The sequence below is a fragment of the Protopterus annectens genome, chromosome 10.part0, assembly GCF_019279795.1.
Source record: "Protopterus annectens isolate FY-2018-M chromosome 10.part0, PAN1.0, whole genome shotgun sequence".
Taxonomy (NCBI): Eukaryota; Metazoa; Chordata; order Ceratodontiformes; family Protopteridae; genus Protopterus; species Protopterus annectens.
The window spans coordinates 483,736,016-483,759,747 of NC_056744.1; the positions used below are offsets into that span (position 1 = coordinate 483,736,016).

The 23,732-nt window shown below is 44.1% G+C and overlaps 1 protein-coding gene across 1 annotated transcript in view; it reads right to left on the reverse strand.

Annotated features, from left to right (window-relative positions):
- LAMC1 (laminin subunit gamma 1) overlaps positions 1-23,732 on the reverse strand; it is a gene marked incomplete in the record, with an annotated part of 2,174,645 nt that overhangs the window by 1,657,526 nt on the left and 493,387 nt on the right. The window contains 1 exon segment of the mRNA XM_044085382.1: positions 9,101-9,405. Coding sequence (XP_043941317.1) covers positions 9,101-9,405 — 305 coding nt within the window.

The following is a 23,732-nucleotide window of genomic DNA, read 5'->3' on the forward strand; positions in this document are numbered from 1 at the left end:
CCCTTAGAACTAGCTCAAACAGTAAATCTCTTCTACTTACTTCTACAGATCTTCCTAGTGCAAAGTTTTTGAGAGAAGATGAAAATTTGCATCACTCCATCAATGGAAGTGGTGAAACCAAGATGTCACTGAGGGGCTTGACATCCAAGTGAGGTTTGCCACAAGAGTGAGAGATCAGATCCGGAAGTGGAGCCAGAACCAATGGTGGGTACACTAGGTGAGGTCAAAGAAAGGGGAACTAAACTAGTTGAAGCCAAAATGGGGGAATGAGAATCACTTATACTTTACTTCACATTGCTTTCTGAAGAAACTTGTCTATGAAAGGGGTCGGGGAGTTAAGCATACAGGAGTCCTGGGGGCAAAGTATGGACTACAGTGTCCCTCCTGAGGGATTAAGAAGTAGTAGCTGCTGCACTTGATACTGATCAAGATTCCAAACAGATTATAGCAGAGCTAGACCCAGCAGCTAAATATCTTTGCTACCACACCCTCATGGGCTCTCAAAATAAGGGACACAACCAGGTTCTGCTCTGCTTATTGATATACCAGACCACATACCTGTCTGTACTGCTAATCACACCCAGGGGAGGCAATCCTGAAAGGCCTGCAACACAGAAAACTACCAGCACCTCCAGGACAATGATGTGAAGACTGGTCTCAGTCTGGAACCAAATACTGTGGATCCCCCCTCCCTTGGTGGGGGATCACAAAGGGATATGTCCCATTGTTATCAATAGGCAAGTCAGTCACCATGAAATATGTTGTCTGCAGATCTTGGTGAATTTGATGGGATGATGCATCGGGTGGTATGCCACAGACCATTTGATGGATAGAATCCACTGAAGAATTCTCAAGAAGAACACCAAGTGTGAGACTAGAGTGACAGTAGCTACCAAGAAACCTAACAGCCAAAGAATCAGACATGCCACAGTTTTCAGATGGTATAAGAATTGTGACTCTTGAAGATAAAGATAATAACAGTCTAGACAGAGGGAGCCTGTGTGGTGGTGTACAAGTGGCCAGCTATGAACTCTAAGCTTTGAAATGGTTCCAGTTTGGTCTTTTTGAAATTTACTGTAATTCCTAAGGAAGAGCACAGGTGACTTAATGAGTCTCTTGCAGGAGTTAGTGAATTCCTTGTGATAGCCACAATGAGCCAATTGTCTAAGTACGGAAATACCTGAAACCCCTACAAACTAATCCGGGCTGCTACCACTGCCATGGATTTGTTGGTCAAAAACAAACAGCAGTGCTCTGAATTGGAAATGACTGTTTCCCAGTCAGAAGCATAGGAATCTCATGGAATGCCTGGCTATGAAGACATGATAGCAGTCATCTTATATTACAATCAACCAAGCACAGTCACTCGTCCTTCCTCACAAGGGGAAGTAAGGACTGTACCGTGACCATCCAGAATAACATCTGTTTGACAAACAGATTCAACTGGCTCAGGTCCCAAGACTGACCTTAAGTCCTCATTCTTTTCTACCTCTACAAAGAATCTTGACTGGACTCTGCATGCTCTCTGATTTGGTGGGATGTCCTGGATCAATTGCTTTTTTAACATCTTTAATGTTTCCTGTACTGCTACCCTTCTTTGTCAAGGGAAATATCTGAAAGGATCTTGTGTTTCAACTTTGTAAGGAGTGTGTAGGGGACAGAATGGCCTTTGTCGATACTCTCAATAACCAAGAATCAGGGGTGATGGGGCCTGGTACTGGAAAAGTAAGTGCCTCTCAGCTACTGCCTTCAGGGAAGGACAGTTGGGCAACCTTTCAGGAGTGCTGGAATAGCTCTTTACTGAACGGATCTCAAAACTCTTGGTTCTGCAGTCTACTTCTGCCTCTTGGGGGCATCCATAAAAGTTCCCCTAAATGCCCTGGGGATTCCAGTCACCAGAAGTGTCTTGAGCATAACTCTGGGACTTCCAGAACAAAAAACATTTCCCACCCTTCTGGTTATGTGAAAAAGACATCTGAAGTGTGGGGAAAAAAAAAACGGATTTCAATAGCATACAAGGTTTTGCAATCCTTAGGGTTAGGGTGTCCACCTTGGGGCCAAATAAAGTTGACCCACTGAAAAAAGCATTCAAGGACGACGTCTTGAAGCTTTCTGCAAAATCACATAGATGCTTCCAAGCATGGTGGTTAATAGTAAGCCTGGAACATGCTGATTTGACCATGCCATCCACTGCATTGGACAAGAGATAAATAAGCACATTGGTAATAGAATAAATAGTCACCAGCTGAGATTACAATACCCGACAGGACTCCACAATCATGGCACCTATCAGGGATTTTGACTGTTTCTTTGTGGAATCCCTCTGAAGTTTGATCAAATGAACCCGAAGTTCAGCTCTTGCAAGCCAAAAGTTGATGAAGCACAGATACACTTCCTAAATCTGTCCAAAATCTCTCCAGTACCCTAGATTAGATGAATTGACTGAAGTACAGTTGTGTACACTTACCATAAATGTAGATGTTCGAGTGCATTCACTGTTGCAGTCATCACCTGTGGGTCATCTCTGTTGTGGTAGTCCTCGGCCGGCACAAATACCAGAGTCAATGTTTTTGTGCACCAGCTGGTGTCGCCTGTAGTCGGACGTCAGGTCGTAAGTACTACAAAGCAAGGCAGCCAACGTAATTACATCAGTTTTTCATGCCCTAACCCATCAGAAGCATAAGGGAAAAGAGAGAAGTGGACTTGGTGGCTAACAGCCACTTTGGGAAGCATGTGTCGCCCTAGGGGAAGATGTTAAATGGGGGATGGAGGGAGGGAAACCAAGACTGCAACAGTGAATAGACTCAAACATCTACATATATGGCAAGTATACACAACTGTACTATGTTCTTCGTGTTTCACTGTTGCAGTCACCTGTGGGAGGATTCCCAAAGCTGAGGTAAAAGGTGGAAGGATAGGTAGAGTCCTAGGTATTGGTCAAGAGACCCTGCAGAAATGCAGAGCCAAACCCTGCCCTAGACTTAGACAGAAAAGAGAGTTAGGTGGTAATGCTTGTAAAGGTATGGACAGAGGTCCAGGTGGCTGCTTCCAAGATGTCCCTGGTAGGTACTCCTCTGAGAAAGGCAGCGGAAGTTGAGGTTGCCCTAGTGGAGTGGGTGCGGATCGACTTAGGGATGCGTTTCCATGTAGTCTGTAGCAAAAATGGATACAGTGAGAAATCTATTTGGAAATGGTTTGTTTGAAGATGGGCTTCCCCTCTGCCCTGTGGGCAAAGCTTACAAGAAGCTGGTCAGTTTTTCTGCATGGATTAGTGTGGTCCAGATAGTATCTGAGTTGTCTGTGCACATTTAGTGAGTATAGAATTCTTTCCCCCTTGTTTTGAGGGTTGGGAAAGAAGGTGGGAAGGTGTATGGTCTGGTTAAGGGTCACATCAGATACCACCTTGGGCATAAAGGAGGGATAAGTCCTCAGGGAGACTCTGTCTGCATGGAAAATTATGAAGGGCTCAACAGCCATGAGAGCTTGAAGTTCAGAGATCCTACTAGCTATCACCTCAGCCAGAAGGAAGGCAGTCTTCCAGGAGAGGTATTTCAATTCTGTTGAAGTGGCAGGTTCGAAAGGAGGTAAGGTTTAGTTTCTCTAACACATAATTTAGGTCCTAGGGTGGAGTAGGAGGTCTTCTGGGAGGCCTGATATTAGAAGCCCCTCAGAGGAACTGCTTAATCAAACGATGGGAGAAGAGGGGTGGGTCTGATTTATAATGGACAGAGATGGCCGAGGCATGGATTTTAATAGAGAAGGAGAAGCTACTACTGAGCAACTCTGCTAAGTAATCCAGGATGAGAGGGATGGAAGGTTGGGAGGTACTCCCCCTTTTGATTGTTTCCAGGAGCAGAATCTTTTCCATTTTCCTGCATAAGATTTTCTTGTGCTGGTCCTTTTGGCCTCTATGATGATGTCCAGGACCTGTTTGCTTAACAGTGACTTCTCATTAGTTTTTAGTGTATAAGCCATGCTGATAGTTTGAGAGTCTGCAGGTTTGGGTGCAGTACCTTCCCCCTCTCCTGGGTCAAGAGGAGTGACCTTAGGGGAAGCAGCTTCGGGGGCTGTAAGACCAGACTGCGTAGTAAGGGATACCAATGCTGTCTGAGCCTATCTGGAGCGATGAGGATGGCCTTTGGTCTCTCCTCTCTTATTTTGATCAGAACCTTGGGAATAAGGGGCAGAGGAAGGTATGCGTACACAAAAAGGGAGCTCCAGGGGAAGGTCAAGGCATCCACCTTCCATGCTAGGAGGTGATACTCCCTGGTAAAAAACTTGTGGAGCTGGTGGATGAGGTGCGAGGCAAAGAGGTTCACCTCTGGTGTCCCCCACTCCTGGGTGATTTGCAGAAAGATTTCTCTGTGGAGCTGCCATTCCTGGGGGTCCAGTAAGTTTCTAGTTAGGTGGTCTGCCAGTGTGTTGTTGATCCCTGGTAAGTATTGGGCAGTTAGGTGTAGCCCCATGGAGGTGGTTGTAAGTCAGAGACTCGTAGCTAACCTGCACAGGGCGTAAGACTGGATGCTCCCCTGCTTGTTGAAGTACCACATTACTGTGGTGTTGTCTATTTTTATAAGGAGGACCCCTGGCCTGAGATGGGGTTGAAAGGAAGTCAGAGCGTTTTGCACTGCCATCATTTCTTTCCGGTTGATGTGCAAGTGAAGCTGCTGGGCACTCAAAAGGCCTTGGGTACACCTGCCTGCTAGGTGAGCACCCCAAGCTATGTCTGAGGCATCGGTGGTGATGGTCTGGCTGGAAGGGCGGAGGATGAATGGAAGACCCTCGTTCATGGCACAGGCCTCTGCCCAGCAGAGAAATTTGTCCCTTATGCAAGGTATCAGTGGGAGAGTAGTCTCTAGGGACTGACAGTGCTGACACCAAGGGTTCTTTAAGTACCACTGAAGCTTTCTCATGTGAAGCCTGGCAAGAGGGATGAGAAAGATGCAAGATGCCATGTATCCCAAGGCTTGCAGGAACTTCACTGTGAGGAAGGTGACTTCTGGAAGCCAGCTGGGTGAAGTAGAGGATCAGGAAGCTCCACTTTTCTGGGTATAGGAAGGCCATTAGGGTTGCTGAATCTAACAGGAAAACAATCTTTGTGGTGGGGCTTTGTTTGATTTTTTTCTCATTGATGGTGAACCCTAGGGAAGTTAAAGTTTTTTGTTTTTTTTTTTTGTTTTGTTTTGACAAAGAGTAGATCCTGGAGCAACTTTTCTTTTCTGTTCACCTGAATGAGGCAGTCCAGTCCAGGTAAAGGTAAATCTGTATATTTCTCTGTCTGCAGAATGCTACAGCCAGGGCCAAGGATTTGGTGAATACCCTGAGAGCAGTAGATAAGCCAAAGGGCAGTGCAGAGAACTGATAGTGCTGACTGCCTGCTCTGAAGCGCAGGAATTTCTGCACGATTCCCTGATGGGAATGTGGAGGTAGGCATTTTTAGGTCTGGGGTGACCAGCCAGGCATTTTGTGTGAGCATAGGCAGGAGCTTCTGCAAGGCTAGCATTTTGAATCTGGGGACCACCAAGGAGGTTTTCAGTTTGGATAGATCCAGGATGGGGAGCCAAGTGCCCTCCTTTCTGGGAACAAAAAATAGTCTGGAGTAAAAACCTTTTCCCGTTTGATTCGGAGGGACAGGTTCTACTGCCCCCTGGAATATTAGTGTTTTTACCTGTTTCATTGCCTCTGCCCACTGGTTTGGGGGGAGGTCTGGGTACCCTCTTGGAATATGGAGTTAGCTGAAGGTGAATCTGTATCCCTGAGAAATTATTGTTAATACCCATTGGTCCTTGGTTATAGAGGCCAAATTGTCCTTGAAGAGGGCGAGCCTTCCTCCTAGTTTTAGATGAGTGAAAGGAGGGCAGAGGGGGGAGTGAGAGTCATTGTGAGTGCTTACCATAGGCACTTGGCTTAGAACTCCCTGCTTTAGCGGCGGAGTGGCCCATTGTTTGCTTCTTTGTTGGCCCTGGGATAGGGGCCTGGATGTCCTGTCTGCTGGGTGCCGGGAAGGCCCAGTGCTTAGAGGGGAAGTTCCTTCTGAATCTGGGTGGTTGAACTTGAAATAAATATTTTACTGTCTGTATAGATTTTGCTTTGTCTTCCATCTTTTTAAGCACCTCTTCTGCTTTTTCCCCAAACAGGAGTTCCTTATCTAGGGGTGCATCAATAGGTTTAGACTTGACATGAACAGGGAGAGGTTGTTCCTTCAGCAATGCATGTCTTCTAATAACAGATCTTGTCACTGCTGCTCTGCTAGAGGCTTCCAGGGTGTCATATCCACATTGTAATGAGTGCTTGGCCACTTGACAAGCAGAGTGTAATAATTTTGCCAGCTCCTTGGAACTTCAGGAGAGGTAGCATTTTTCTCTAATTGCTCCAAAGTGTGTTGTTGATATTTTAACATATGGAACTGGCAGGCTCATGCCCCTTTCTTGGATTCAAAATCCTGCCTATGGGCACCCTTTGCAGACTGTACTCAGAGTGAATGAAGCATAATACAGAATACTCTTGACTAAGAGTTAATGCAGAACAAGCACTTAGAATAGAAACCTTTACTACAAATTTCTCAGAATTTGAATCATTATCAAGACAAATTAGACAGTAAGAGAGATATGATGAAAAAAAGTACAGTCCAGGATTTTTGCCTGGCTGCTGGAAGTAGGCAAACTGATGAACTGAGCACTTTGATTAAAATACAGCTACTACATGTATATCAAGAAAAATCTGAAGAGGACATCACCCTTTATTCTACTGCAGTACTGACACCCCTGGTGAGAGGGCATCAGCCAAATCCCTTGAGGAGGGTAAAGCTCTGAAAGTTGCGCTGGCCATGGGCTACCTGGAGACAGACATCCTAAATGTGGGGACTGCAACAGTGACCATTAGATGAACACCTGTAGTTCTCCAATAAGACGGCATCAAAAAGATAGGAACACATACAGCTGTTAAAACAAAACACAAAGGAAGACAAGGAACAATAACAGTAAAAGTCAAACTACAAGCAAAAACCGAGAAAAGACAAATGTGATTAAATCTTCATGCTTCACACAGTACTAATGACCTCAGAATATTGGTTTAAGTAGGTAGTACTATATTATAATTTGTTTTTCACAAAAAGGTATGGCACAGGCTACCACACTAACAGAGATCACTTTGTTCTTCTGCCAAAGCTGCTGCTTCTTATGTCACTATGTCAGTAGTCCACTTTGCGTGTCTCTTTACCAGACGTAGAATGCAAGTTGAATATGGCTTTTTATCCAAGTAATTCAAGACAATTGTCAGTAGACTCTGGCAGTTGCACCATCCTTTTCAAATGGTTTAATATCTTTCTACACTAAGTAAGGACTTACACTTTTGACAGCAAACGACGGAAAGATCAAATGCCAGCAACAGAAAAGAAAGAACATTAGCCAGTAATGCATTTAAAAAACTGGAAGAATCAAACTCATCACAGAAGCCTAAAGACAAAAATCAGAAAGTGTCAGAAAAACTGGCATCTGTTTCAAGACCAGACTAAAAGAATTTGAACTAGAATTCCAATTAATGCAGTTTAAACTCAATGGGGACAAGACATACAAGCAAAAGGAAGAGGATAAAACGAAAAAAAAAGAAGTAAAGTGGGGCACTGTAGTGAGTCAGAAAGACAGAGAGAACTGGAGGAAATGCAGCATCACATCAGAAGCTGATGCTAAATCAAATGATAGGGGTAAGTGTAATGTGATAATAAAATAGCAGAACTAAACTAAAACTTGTGCTTCAAATATATTTTCTAAGACTTATCAAATCCACTTGGTGAAGGGCGAACAGCAATAGTCCAAAAGGCCGTTTGCAAAGTTTGCAAATGCCGAACAGAAAAAGGTTCGAATGTGCAATGAGCAAATGCACATTGACATTTGCTCACTGCAGATTCGGCATTTTGGGGCAGATTGCACTATAGTGGGGATCAGAAAATGGTCCCTTTCCCCACTGTAGTGTGATCTCAGAGTTAGAATATGAAAGTAGGGGGGTGCAGCATTCGTTTTTCGACATTTATGTTAGAAAATCAGCTAGTCTGTTTTTCGATTTGCTGATTTTTGAACATGTAAAACTGTCGCTGTTTTGATTTTCGTGGTTACGATTCGCTCATATGAGCAATCACACCACTGTGATTCGGCATTGAAAAGGTAAACCATGACAGCCACTGGTTTAAGTTTATGTCTACAGATGTGACTCAAGATATAGTATGCAGAAAGGAGACTTGACAAATGAAACTGAACGAGATGGATTTTTCCTTTATCATCACATTGAGGGACAGGGTTGAATGACCATGCATCATTGAAACCAGCTCTTAAGGCTACAAAACTTAAAAATATAAATTCACTTATTATGCATATATATTTTTGAATATACTTTTAATATATTACTTTTTATATGTTTTTTCTGTACTGTCATATATTTATTTTTATACCTGTAGTTTTGTTTATGAATTAGTATTGGCAGTGGCTATATATTTAAGTAATATTGTTAATAAGAACATGTTACTGATTGGGTGTTTTTAATTGGGGAAGTATATGGTCTGATGAAGCGATCTTTGTGATTATGAAAGCGCTTATAGTTTTCTTACAAACCTCGAGTTTCAGCCGACAGTTTTGTATTATTTTTGCTATCTGAATTCTGCTGTGCATCTGTGCCTGGTTTTGACACATTTACTCTTGTTTTTTGCCTTTACGCACAGTTCATTGCCAGTGTTAGTTTTTCTCTTTACACTTTAGTGTGTACAATTACAAAAAAAAAAATTATATGGAGGGTGAAGTGGAAGCAAAGCCCTTCCTTATATCCTACCAAATATGACCACCATTACAGATAAACTAAAATATAGGGGGGAAAAAAATCAGAGGTTTATTAAGCCTGAGGATGTCAAGCAGTCATCAAGTCATATTATCTCAAACATCAGAAGTCTGTATCTTCAAAGTGATGCACTTATATTTCACAAAATCACCATCTCTGAAAATTCATACTTCTGGCAAAGTGAGCCAGCCAGCACTCTCGAGATTTCACAATAATTAAAAAATTAGACTTTTTTTTACTTTCAAAAATGAAAAGATGTCCTTAACTAGAGCGTTACCTGTAAAACGGGGCTGATGTCAAAGTTGTAGGCGCTTGGCCTGCCTTCCAATGTGGAAAAAGCTACATTACCACCAGTAAGAGGAGATATGTCACTGAACTCATCTGTGCAAAGTGCCTGCTGCTCCTCCTCACCAGACCGGATAAAACCACGGCTTTGTTTCTGGTATGTCTTTTCACAAGACCCACTGTAGTACTGGTAAGGTATCCATGACCCATCTTCAGTGGTACGCTTATAAATGGCAAAGCTTTCTGGACGACTGGTATGGAACTTGAGCCGTACATACGTGATGTCAAAGGCTTTACCTGCAATAAAAAGTCAATGCATTTTAAGAAACATTTAGTCTATATACATGCTGTAAAACTTTAAAAAGCTGACTTTCTTTACTCTGCTTAATACCAAATAAACTACTTGCATGCTCATGTTTAGTCACCATACAAAAAGGATGATATTTTTGCATCTATGAAAAAGTGCAATTGTGTAAATTCTTACCACAATAGTGGATTTCCTGCTCTTCACTGTTGCAGTATTCTTCACTTAAGGGATCTCCTTACATGGATAGCCCAACGTCCAGCTAGTATACGTACATCACATGCATGATCCCCATGCAAGACATAGGTCATAAAGGTGACATATGGATGCAAACACTCAAAACTGAAAAAGCCCCAGGAGGAACATAATACCCTCAGGGACAAGAAGCAACATGTGCATCCAGAAGGAAAAATAAAAGGAAGGGAAAAGGGTCCCCACAGCCAGGAGAGAAAGAGAACCCAGAGCAAGAGTCGGGGCTAAGGGAGAATGGAGGGAGGGAATACTGCAACAGTGAAGAGAAGGGCATCTACTGCTATGGTAAGATTTTCACAACTGTACTATGTCCTTCCATACCACTGTTGCAGTATTCTTCACATAAGGGAGACTACAAGAGCTTAAGAGGAAGCCTGGAAGGAGGAAGACACAGAGGAACCCTCCACAAACCTATGCAAAATAGTCCTGGCAAAACCTGCTCTGGCAATGGAAAGAACATCCAACTTGTAATGTTTTTTGAAAATATGAACAGAGGACTAAGTGGCAGCCTCAAGAACAGAATTGGTATCCATACCCTTGAGAAAGGCACCAGAGGAGGCAACTACCCTAGTAAAATGTGCCATTACAGATAAGAGACATCTGACATGAAAAGAACAACAGAAGGAAATGGCTTTAGAAATCCAGGAAGACATGGTTTCCTTAGAAATAGCCAAACCCAAAGTCCTGGGATGAAAAGAAACCAAAAGCTGCTCAGGTTAGTGAATAACTTTAGTTTTATCTAAATAATATCGGAGCTGTCTATGCAAATCCAAGGTGAAGAACCTTCTCAATCGCAAACTGGGGAGACAGAAAAAAAATGAAGGAATGTGAATAGACAGATTGAGGAACAACTCACTGACCATTCTGGGCATAAAAGAAGGATTAGTGTGAATACGCACCCTGTCTCTATACAATTTATCCACAACCACTTTTTCCTCATTACCTCAACAGTGAATCATCTAGAGACAAGATTCATACTGCCCAGTGGTTAGCTCTGACACGGTTATTCTTCCATACCACACATTAACAACTATGGCCAATTTAGAGTGCCCAAACCACCTAGTGCATGTCTTTGTAATGGGCAAACAACCCATGCAAACACAGGGAGGACATGCAGACCCTGCACAGAAGGCACCCCAGCTGAGAATCGAACAAGGGAACCTCTTGTTGTGTGGTGACAACTCTATCTGCTGCATTAGGGTGCCTCTAGGAAAAACTAAAAAAATGAGCAATAGCCATGAGAGCCTGAAGTTCAGATATTCTCTTGGATGAAGTAAGAGCTGAAAAAAAGAAGTGTCCTCCAAGTACAATGTTGCAAGGAACCTGAAAAAAACAGGCTCAAAAGGAGCCTGGGTCAATTTTTGAAGTTTAAAATTAAGGTCCCAGGAAGAAGGAATAGGCTTTCTGGGAGGCCAAATAATGGGAGACACCTTTAAGGAATTGCTCAACTGCAAACCTAGAAGCCACAGGAGGACTCAAGGGCATACAAGTAGAAGATGCTGACAGGTGAGCTTTGCCTGAAGAATATGCCAACTCAGCATGCAGCAGATCACACAAATAAGAGAGAACCAGATGAATCTCCACTGATCGGGGATCCTGATGGCAAAAGAGGCACTAGACAGAACATTTTTTCCATTTTGATATGATTTTCTGGTAGTGGGTTTCCTTGACTCCTGCAGAATCCAAAGAACATCCTCAGAAAAGAGGTGCCTAAAAGGGATCAAAACCCTACAACTCACAGTGTCATGTGACGAGTGGACAGATGAGGATGGATAACAGACCCCTTGTCTTGTGTGAGAAGATCCACCAGGTGAGGAACTTGTGGTGATTGCCCCTGGCCAAGTAAGAAAAATGGGGGAAACCAATGTTGTTTGGGCCAAAAGGGAGACACCAGCATGATTTTGGGAGAGTCCAGCTTGATCTTGTGCAAAACAAGGTGAGGCATACAGAAACATCCCCTTCCAAGGAAAAGTCAGAGGACTTAGGACTCTGGAAAAGAATAGAACAAGTGGCTTGTTCAGAGGGGAGGCAAAAAGATCTACCTTAGGAATATCCCACTGATGGATGTCCAGGAACACACCTCTGTGAAGCATCCATTTGTGAGCTTATGTTCTGGACCTGCTCAAAGAATCTTCTACAGGATTGTGCTCTGATGGAATGTAAACTGCCCGAAAAGTCACTTGATACTGTTAAGCTAGATTTCAGACCTAAAGAGCCAGTCTGTAAAGAAGGAAGGACTTTGAGCATCCTTGCTTGTTGACATACCACATTACTGTAATACTGTCTGTGAGAAATTTGAGGGGGCCCGAGATAAAAAAAGAGAATGAAAAGCTTTTACAGCCAGGAACAGAGCCCTCATTTATTTTGTGTTAACATGGTCTGACCTCTGAGGATGAGGCCAGAGACACAGACATTTGGGGCCACAAAAGGCACCACACCCCTTGTCTAAGGTGTCCGTGAAAAGCTCCTGAATGGGAAATGGAGCTTGGAAAAGGAAGCCCTGTATTGAGAGAGAGAAAAGAGAGAGTTGGTGAATCTCCTACTAAAGCTCAAGATTGAAACAAGAAAGAAAAGGTGGTGTCAATGTTGGAGCCACATCAATTTCAGGTACCAATAAAGTTTCCGAACATGCAGCATGGTGAGAGGGAGCATGGGAATGGTGGAAGACATAAATCCCAGGACCCTGAAAAATTCCATGTCCATGACTGAGGACAGAAGAAGAAGAGATTGGAATAAGACTATTAGAGACAGAACCTTGGTGGCAGGAAGAGATGTCAGCATGGGAACCATCTAAAGCCTGCATCTGAGGGAAATGTGATCATGGGAAGGCATCAGAATGGATTTCTGGAGGTTTATGGTGATCCCCTGACTGTGTAAAAGCCAAGTGGTAAATTGTCTTCTGGAGTAAAACCCTTTCCCCAACCAGGTGGAAGGAACGGGCTGAATGGTGCACTGATCCAAAAGAGACTGCAGAACCTCTGGGGAATGAGGAAGCTGTTCCCAAGAAGGTTGAGGAATGCCTGAAAAGGGAGGAAGGGATTTCCAAACAATGACATATCCCTGGTGGATATTGTACAGAATCCAAGAATCTGAAGTGATCTGAAGCCAATCTAGAAGAGACGGGGAGAGGCAGAGAGACAAGGGGATGTGGCCGAGGTGAAGGGGAGGCCAACTGTCTAATAGAACCAGGCTTACCCTGAAAATAAGGCTTCTGGGAGGAAGGAGTCTTTGTAGACTTATCAGGAAGAATACGCCTAGAACCCTTCTTACTCTCAGAAAGGGGGCAAGGTGGCCTACAAAGGAAGACTTGGAAGGTCAGTTCCTCTGAAATTTGGGAATAGGGGAAACAAAAATAAGTTTCAGCTCTAGCAAGACCTTACGCTTATCCTGGAGGGACTATAATATGTCAGCAACAGCAGTCCCGAAAAGACTTTTTTTAAACAGAAGGACATTCAAAAGTCTGGCCTTGATGTCATCAGGCAAAGCCTGAACACATAGCCAAAAATAATGACTCATGACTGAACCAAAGGCAGCAGCCTTGGAATAGGCATCAGTTGCATCATAGCTGCATTTGATTGAATGGTGGGCAACTTAAGAACTGGAACCTAAAGGGAAAGCCTTTCCCTCAGAATCAGGGAGGTTAAAAACCACCTTAGAAATCTGGGAAAGGAGGGCCAAAACATATCTGGTCATATGGGTCTGGTAGTTAATGGCACTAAAAAACAAGATGGTAGCAGTGTAAACCTTTTTTCCCAAACTTTCCATGGTCCTACTATTCTTATTAGAATGAAGCAACTTGGTAGAGGGCAATAACTTGCAGGGCTTATAACAAGAAACTGACAGCAGAAGGACATTTATGAAGAAATTTGCAATTCTTGGGCACCTTGTAAAACCTATCAGGCTTCTTCTCTGCAGAAGGCTGAGAGTCTGGGGCTAAAGAGGCTGCAGTAGTAGTATTCAAAAGGGTAGCCAAAACAGGAGGAACAGCAGATGGTTAGGGAGGCTCCATCTGGAGGAGCTCATAATACCTTTATGGAATATCAGAGACCTGGGAACAATCCCACTTAAAATAGTCCATGAGGCCAATAGAATCCCCAAAGAACAACTCTTCAGAGTAGAAGTCTGGACTTTCCTCTCAACCATAGTCCAGGGATGAAGGAATTTGGGAAGAATATGCCAAGGATTCTACCCTGCAGTCCAAATCCTCAAATGAGGAGTCCAATTCCCTAGGCCTTTTAACAGAAGTGGAAGCAGGAACAGAGACTCCTTGAGGAGGCTTTAAGGACATCAAAGCATTAAATAAATCCTGAGTGAAATCCTACCATTCACACTGGGGATCCTTTACAACAAGGGAAATAGGCTTTGCCTTCTGCTTCTTTTTCTGTGGGGAGTCCACTCAAAAACCCACGGAGGGTTCTTCCCCTGATGAGACTCTAAAATGGTGGTAGGAATTTCCTGCTTCACTACAATCTCAGGAATCCCCCTCAGTCCCTCAAATATTATCAGCCAAGCTTCCCCCTCACGATCAGGTACAATGCTGGAAAAGCCTCCAAGGATGTTTGAGAATTCGGATCAATGCCAGCCTCTGATGGGGTCATGGCAGATGAATCTGAAACAAGCATCAGATGGTCTTCAGGGATTTCAGTATCCTCTAGACAGACATCTGGGGAAGGATAGATAACAGATGGATCAGGCCTGACTTTTTTGGTCTTCTCCTTGGCAGATGACTGGCCTTCAGGATGGGAGGATCCCACTATAACACCCTAAGCAGACAGCTTAAGATGCTGGTTTTCAACTTATATGGACAAATAGGAGAAGCAACTATGTAGGATCTTAGGCACAAACACCTGGCAGACAGAACACTGTGTATGATCGTGGGAAGCACCCAAGCAAATGAGACACTGGTTGTGACCGTCTTTATGGGGAATCTGCCTATTACACTGACACTGTCCTTTCTGGAGGACATGAACATAACACTAAAGAAAAAGAATAAAAAGGAAGAGAAGAAACCCCAATGGGGCACATTTACCTGAAAAAAACAGCTTGGTAACCAGCACAGCAGAAGAATGTTCAGACCAACGGATGATAATGGCATTCAGAATGGTGGCATAGAAGTTCTGAGTGTTTGCATCCATACTTCACCTTTATACCCTGTCTTGTCCAGCAAGCATACGTGTAACGTACAGTGCCTGTAAGAGCTGAAGACTTTGGTATACTGGCTAGATGTTGACCTATCCTTGGTAGGAGATCCCTTGAGTGAATACTGCAACAGAGATATGGAAGGACATCTTCAGTGCACTCATTTGATTATGTTCATGCACCCTGACCATATTAGACTATGGAATGGTGAAGTAGTTACATTCTTATTTTGTTAAAGAAAAAGAGCAGGACTGTGCCTTCACAGCTGTCCTCTTGTTGATCTATGTCTACTTAAGAATGCACATACTTTGGACAGGGGGCTTCATTTAAGTCTGTACAAAATATTTTGGCTATTTAACCTCAGTTTATTACATCTCTTCTACATATCCTCTTTGGACAGACATTTAAGATGCAGAAACACAACTGACAGTACAGTCAATCTCTTCTACAGAAACACAGAATGACTGCTGTTATTTAAATTGGGAAGCTATAGTGTACAAGAACCCTGTTGTGACAAGTAGGCTACTAAAACAGCCAGATGTGTGCCATTTATACACTACAGCACTGCCCAGTGTGGTTAAGTTAACAAAGGGTGGGTAGGGACTAATGTGTTTCTAGTATTAAATTAAGGTCTCTCACGTTCTCTGAATCAGTAAATGATACCTACAAAACCTCAGAGTCCAAGACTTCCCACCCTACTGCTCTGTTACGGCATACATTTTTATGTTATGTATATTTTTAATCTTCTTCTCCTTTCGGCTTTTCCCGGTTAGGGGTCACCACAGCGGATCACTTGTCCGCTCATGACTGGCAGTGGAGTTTTACGGTGTCCAATTGCCAGCTCGGCAACCAACCTTCCACAGAAGGCACACACACACTCACACCTAGGGCCAATTTAGAGTGTCCAATCCCACCTACAGCATGTCTTTGGGATGTAGGAGGAAACCAGAGTACCCGGAGGAAACCCACGTGACCACAGGGAGGACATGCAGACTCCGCACAGAATGCACCCCAGCCAAGGATCGAACCGGAGAACCTCTTGTTGTGAGGCGACAATGCTAACTGCTGCACCACCGTGGCCGCTCTTATGTATATTTTTAATACTGTCTGCTAAAGCAATATATCATTTATTATGCATTTTTTCTTGGCTGCAGTCAATTGTATATTAATACAACTGTTGTCTTTGTCTTATGCCATATGCTATACAGTGTCTTTCTGTGTATTTCTTTGGTATTTCTCAATTAATGTTCACATGGACATTAAAATGAATGCAACTATTCTGGTTATGCAACATGGTTCAGAAAGTGACTAAGGGTCTTATGCCACCCACTCACTCCGCTAACAAACCCAACATAAAAGCTTGCAATGTTAGTGAGAGGGGTACAGGGAGGTACTGAAGAACAAGCAGCCATAGTTAACTGTGACACTAAAAGCTAATCATAAAGCAGACAAACACTGCAGATAAAAAAAGAAGAATTAACGATTCCTTCGCAAAGAACGTTAAGTACCACAATAAGTATTATTCTCCCAGAAAAGGAATACAATGATGTCAAACAGTACTTAATCTCACTCAAAAACGTTTTCTTAATGTGGAAAAAACTTCTGACAGGATTATACATTTTCTTCTTAGTGCAACTTCTACACTTTATAAAAAAGCATGTCAAATTGAAAGATTTCTGTGAAATGCTAATGGAAATAAGCTGCAGAGTTATATACGAGTATTTTGTCACCTCTAACCATTAAAACTAGACCCAAATCAAAGAATACCCACACAGGATGTGGTACAGTGGGTGAAGCAACTTACTAAGAACAAGTGAAAATACATTTTTTTTTTAAATGTGTCAGACCCCGATACCCCCTTTACACCGTGAAGTGATAATGGAGAAAGTACAGTTGTGTACACTTACCATAAATGTAGATGTTCGAGTGTATTCACTGTTGCAGTCATCACCTGTGGGTTATCCCTGCTATGGTAGCCCTTGGTCAGCCCGAATACCAGAGTCAGTGTTTTTGTGCGCCGGCTGCCTTTGCCTGTAGTCTGACATCAGGTCGTCAGTGCTATAAAGCAAAGCAGCCAATGTCATTACATCAGTTTTTCTTGCCCTAACCTGTCAGAAGCACAAAACAAGAGAGACAAGTGGTCCTGGTGGCTAAAAGCCTCCTTGGGAAGCTTGTGTCCTCCTAGGGCAAGATGTTAAATGGGGGATGGAGGAAGGGAAACCAAGACTGCAACAGTGAATACACTCGGACATCTAGATTTATGGTAAGTGTACACAATTGCACTATGTTCTTCGTGTTTCACTATTGTGGTCATCGCCTGTGGGAGGACTCCCAAAGCTGAGGAAAAGGGTGGAAGGATAGACCGAGCCCTAGGTATGGGACAGGAGGACCTGCAGAACTGCAGAGGCAAACCCTGCCCTAGACTTAGAAAAGAAAGGTAGGTGATCAAGCTTTGTAAAGGTATGGACAGAGGTCCAGGTGGCCGCTTCCAAGATGTCCCTGGTAGGTACTCCTCTGAGGAAGCCAGTGGAAGTGGAGGTTGCCCTAGGGATGGGTTTCCCATGTAGTCTGTAGCAAAAATGGCTACCTTGTGAAATCCATTTGGAAATGGTTTGTTTGGAGATGGGCTTCCCCTCTGCCCCTGGCTTACAAAAATCTGGTCTTGTTTTTCTGAAAGGCTTAGCGCGGTCCAGATAGTATCCGAGTTGTCTGTGCATGTCTAGTGAGTGTAGAATTTTTTCCCACTTGTTTTGAGGGTTGAGAAAGAAGGTGGGAAGATGTATGGTCTGGTTAAAGGTCACATCAGATACCACCTTGGGCATAAAGGAGGGGTTAGTCCTCAGGGAGACTCTGTCTGCATGGGAAATTATGAAAGACTCAACAGCCATGAGAGCTTGAAGTTCTGAGACCCTTCTGGATGAGGCGATAGCTAGTAGGAAGGCAGTCTTCCAAGAGAGGTATTTCAATTCTGTTGAAGCGGCAGGTTCGAAAGGAGGTAAGGTTAATTTTTCTAACACATAATTCAGGTCCCAATGTGGCGTTGGAGGCCTTCTGGGAGGCCTGATATTAGAAGCCCTTCTGAGGAATTGCTTAATCAAACAATGAGAGAAGAGGAGTGGGTCTGAATCATAATGGGCAGAGATGGCTGAGGCATGGACTTTAACAGAGGAGAAAGAGAGGCCACTATTGAGCAGCTCTGCTAGGTAATCCAGGATGAGACGGATGGAAAGTTGAGAGGAACTGCCCCCTTTTGGTTGCTTCCAGGAGCTTAGTCTTTTCCATTTTCCTGCATATCATTTTCTTGTGCTGGCCCCTCTGGCCTCTGTGGTGATATCCAGGACCTGTTTGCTTAACAGGGACTCATTGTTAGTTTTTAGTGTACAAGCCATGCTGAAAGTTTGAGTGTTTGTAGGTCTGGAGGCAGTACCTTCCCCCTCTCGTGGGTCAAGACATCTGACATCAGGGGAAGCGGCTGTAAGGTCAGACTGAATAATAAGGGGTACCAATGCTGTCTGGGCCAATCTGGAGCAATGAGGATGGCCTTTGATCTCTCCTCTCTTATTTTGATCAAAACCTTGGGAATAAGGGGCAGAGGAGGGTATGCGTACACAAAGAGGGAGCTCCAGGGGAAGGTCAAGGCATCTACCTTCCATGCTAGGAGGTGATACTCCCTGGTACAGAACTTGTGCAGCTGGTGGTGGAGGTGTGAGGCGAAGAGGTCCACTCCTGGGTGATTTGTAGAAAGATTTCTCTGCGGAGCTGCCATTCATGGGGGTCCAGTAAGTTTCTGCCTAGGTGGTCTGCCAGAGTGTTCTTGATCCCTGGTAAGTAATGGGCAATTAGGTGTAGGCCCATGGAGGTGGCAGTAAGCCAGAGACTCATGGCTAACCTGCACAGGGGGTATGATTGGGTGACCCCCTGCTTGTTGATGTACCACATTACTGTGGTGTTGTCTGTTTTTATAAGGAGGAATCTTGGCCTGAGATAGGGTCGGAAGGAAGTCAGAGCCTTTTGCACTGGCATCCATTCTTTCTGGTTGATGTGCAAGTGAAGTTGTTGGGCATTCCAAAGACCTTGGGTACACCTGCCTGCTAGGTGAGTGCCCCAAGCAATGTCTGAGACATCGGTGGTGATGGTCTGGCCGGAAGGACGGAGGATGAAGTGAAGACCCTTGTTCATGGCACAGGCCTCTGCTCACCAGAGAAATTCGACCCTTATACAAGGAATCACTGGGAGAGTGGTCTCTAGGGAGAGAGTGCTGACACCAAAGATTCTTTAAGCACCACTGAAGTTTTCTCATGTGAAGCCTGGCGAGAGGGATGAGTAGGATGCAAGATGCCATGTATCCCAGGGCTTGCAGGAACTTCCTTGCAGTGAGGAGACTTCTGGAAGCCAGCTGGGTGAAGTAGAGAGGCAGGAAGCTCTGCTTTTCTGGGGTAGGAAGGCCATTTGGGTTGCTGTGTCTAGCACGCTCCCAGGAAAACAATTTTTCTGGTGGGATTTTGCTTTGATTTTTTCTTGTTGATGGTGAACCCTAGGGAAGTTAGCAGTGATCGGACAAAGAGAAGGTCCTGGAGCAACTTTTCTTTGCACTCTGCCTGAATGAGGCAGCCGTCCAGGTAATGGTAAAATCTGTATATTTCTCTGTCTGCAGAATGCTATAGCCGGGGCCAAGCATTTGGTGAATACCCTAGGAGCAGTAGATAAGCCAAAGGGCAGTGTAGAGAACTGAAAGTGTTGATAGCCTGCTCTGACACACAGGAATTTTCTGCACGATTCCCTGATGGAGATGTGGAGGTGTTCATAGGTAGGTACTAGGCTATTGGCCCTAAGGCCTATATAAGCCTAGCCAAAAAGGTACCCTGGCTTTCGCCACCCAAGAAAATTATTTTCCTGTGCTCCTGTCGAGCAGAGCCACAGAGGTGATCCCCGGGGTGAATTTTCTATTTCCCATCCAATCATCAAGATTTTTCTTGAAGAGTGCTAATGAGTAGCTTTGTTTGATATAGACAGGTAGTTTGTTCCAGAGTATGGGAAGTCTCTGGGACAGAAATCTATCCCTCCAGCATGTTCTGTTTACTGTAGTGACAAGGTTTAGGTCCCTAGAGCGTGTAGCTCGGAGGGATTGGGATTTCTTTAAGTAGAGCATGTCCAAAAGCTCTGAGTTTGACATAGCTTTGTATGTTAGGTAGAGATCGCCTCTGAGTTGGTGATACGCGATGGAGTAAAGCTGGAGTTTTTTTGAGATGGTCTGCGTAGGGCATCTGTTTGAGGCTGGTAATCCTCTTTGTGAGGTACCTCTGCGGCCTTTCCAGTTGTAGATGTCTTTTGAGGTACATACCAAAAGGGGTGTTGTACTCTATAATGGGTCTAATGAGTGACGAGTAGAGGGGAACAATGACCTCTTTTTTCCTGGATGAGAAACCTTTTGTGATGAGGTGTGCCACGTAGAAGCATTTCCTGACTACTGTGGCGATGTGATTATAAGAGGAGAAACATCTTTTAGGTCTAGTGTCACAAGCCAGGCATTTTGTGTGAGCATAGGCAGGAGCTGCTGTAAGGTTAGCATTTTGAATCTGGGGACCACCAAGGAGGTGTTCAGTTTGGATAGGTCCAGAATGGGGTGCCAAGTGCCCTCTTTTCGGGGAACAAGGAATAGTCTGGAGTAAAAACCTTTTCCTGTTTGATCTGGAGGGACAGGTTCTACTGCCCCCGAGATATTACAGTTTGGACCTGTTTCAGTGCCTCTGTTGACTGGTTTGGGGAGAGGTCTGGGTACGCTCTTTGAATAGGGAGCTCGCTGAAGGAGAATCTGTATCCCTGAGAAATTATTTTTAAGTCCCACTGGTCCTTGGTTATACACACCCAATTGTCCTTGAAGAGGGTGAGCCTTCCTCATAGTTTTTGATGAGTGAAAGGGGGGCAGAGGGGGGAGGAAGGGTCATTGTGAGTGTTTGCCATAGAAGCTTGGCTTAGAACTCCCTGCCTTAGAGACAGAAGTGGTCCATTGTTTGCTTCTTTGCTGGCCCTGGGATAGGGACCTGGAAGGCCTGTCCCTGCGGGGCTTACCTTAACTCTGTCTGCTAGGTGCAGGGAAGGCCCAGTGCTTAGAGGGAAAGTTCCTGCTGAATCTGGGAGGTTGAACTTGAATGAAATCTTTTACTGTTTGCACAGATTTTACTTCGTCTTCCATCTTTTAAGTACCACTTCTGCTTTTTCCCCAAATAGGCGTTCCTTATCTAGGGGTGCATTAATAAGTTTAGACATGACATGATCAAGGAGAGGTTGTTCCTTCAGCCATGCATGTCTTCTGATAACAGATCCTGTCACTGCTTCCCTGCTAGAGGCTTCTAGGGCATCATATCCACATTGTAATGAGTGTTTGGCCACTTGACAAGCAGAGTGTAGTAATTCTGCCAGCTCTTTTGAGTTGGCACCATCAGGAGAGCTAGTAATCTTATGTTTTAATTGTTCCAAAGTGTGTTGTTGAAATTTTAACATATGGAGCTGAAAATTGAGTGTTCTGATAGCTAAGGTTGCAGAGGTGTATACTTTCTTAGCCCATCTGTCCAGAGCTCTGGAGTCTTTGTCAGAAGGAAGAGGATTCTTCGCAGAACTAGTCTTAGCTCCTTTGGGTCCCTGTGTAATGACCTCAGGGTCTGCAGCAAGATTCCTGTACAGGGATTTGCGGGAATCTGGCACTCTATAGTACCTGTCAGGTTTGGTTGGAGCAGGAGGCAGGACATCAGAGGCTAAGCTGGATTCATGGAAAACATCATCTACCACTTCCAAAATAGGTGGAATGGCCAGGGGTCTATGCTGGGGCAGGTCCAGAATCCCCAAGTCATTTCTTTGACTGTGGAAAGTCTTGAGATTCCCTCTGAAAATGTTCCCTGAGGGAGTGAAGGGTTTCCCAGAAGGAGAGGTCCACTGGAGGGGAGGCAGAAGGGATGGATTCCTCTGCATCTCAATCCTCAAACAGTTAAGGGATGCTGTTCCTCTTCAAAAGCAGAATAATCAGATTCCTCATCCTTTTGGTCTGTCAATTTCTGCAGAAGGATGCCTTTTCCTTTTTGGAGTGGGGACCTGAGTACCTCGGATAAGGGAGATGAGATCATCCGCCATTTTAAGCATTCAAGCTTGGGGTGGGGGAGCAGTAGTAAGATGGTAACTAGAAGCAGATTTCCTGGAAGTGGTCTGGCTTCTAGGCCTGAGAGAATCCGTCTGTCTCTGAGAAGTGTTAGTTGGATGTGAAGACTTTGTTTTTTGTCTAGAATCAGTAGTGCAAAAGGCCTCCTCGGAAGCCGGTGCCTGCGTCACGGCTCCAGACCCAACAGAGGCAGAGACAGCCAAAGATGAAGTGGACTTCTGCGGCATACCGGACTCCAAGAGGGTCTTGGCAGAGGCCTGCATAGAAAGCGAGTCGGGCATCAGTGTCTGAGAAAGCACCTCACTGTATTCCAGAGAACTGATGACTTGCTCAGCGGTAGCAACATCGGAAGGCTTAGCCTTGTGTGACCTGTCCCTATCTTTATCTCTCTGTTTTTTTGGAATGTCGACAGACTGTTGGCTGACGAACGCCATATCAGAATTCGAAGACAGAACACAAAAATAATGGTCTACAAAAAGAGGTCTACGGTGAATGGCTCACGCATTAAAGAGGGCACAGAACAGGCAACAAGGGATGTTGTGGTCTGGGCCTAAACAAGTGATGCAGTAAGAATGAAAGTCTTGGTGTGGGACCCGCTTTCTACAGGCGAGACAATTTGTTAACTTGTTCAGAGATCGGTTAGAGCAATGAAAAAGGATCCCCAATGGGATACTTAGCTTTAGACATTTCCTGCTGAAATTCAACTTCTGGTAGCAACCGACCGGCACTCGTGCGAACTGCTTCTGCTACGGGCTCCAAGGCAAGAAAGACTGATGTAATGATGTCAGCTGTCTTGCTTTACAGCACTGACAACCTGACGTCAGACTACAGGCGATGGCAGCTGGCGCACAAAAATATTGACTCTGGTATTCGGGCCGACCGAGGGCTACCACAGCAGGGATAACCCACAGGTGATGACTACAACAGTGAAACACGAAGATCTTCACTGGACTACAGTAGTATGTTTGCATACTGCTTAGAATCTTACGGCATTAGTGTAGTTAAACAGCCACTCACTGTTGCTGTAATATACTAAACCTTATCAAACAGTATTTTATAAAAATTCATGTCAGACAAAACCCCAGCAAACAAGTGTAATCAGTAGTCAACACTAAGCAAGTCTTCACTCGAAGCACTAATATACAACACTTCTAGGGCTGTGTGACATGCAGAACGACCTTGATTTTGACTCATATTTTAGCCTTGCCCCTCATATATTTGATTTTCTAGTAAACCACTGAAAACTACAGTTAGTCAATGTCAGACATAAGAACTTCATAGCTCAGAAAGCATGTTTTGATGCAAAACCTTTTGTTCTATTAGCTTTTAAGGTCTGGGACTTTGCTTCCTATTTCTGCCTTGTCCCGCCTGAAATTTTTGTCTTTCTGGTAAGTAACGGAGAATGATAATCACTAATGACAGAGTTTCACACTTCTTTATGTTCATAAAATGCATGCTGATGTTCTATTAACTTTTAGTGTGTATTAAAAAACAGTTTCACAAGTATTATACTGGTTTTAGTAATAACGGCCGCAATATTTACATCTTTTCTCTTGAATGCGACTTACACATGGGTCCATTGCTCTCCATTACTGCCCAATCCCACTCTAGGTAAGTCTCAAAACACTAAAGTTCCTAAGCTACCTGTGAAGACACACAGGTGTGTCTACTAAAAATAATTGAGTTACTAGACTAGTATGCAACAGCCGAAGAACACTCTGCATTATCAAAGTGGTGGAAGAGTGAACCACAAACTAGCTTACTTCCATGAAGTAGGCT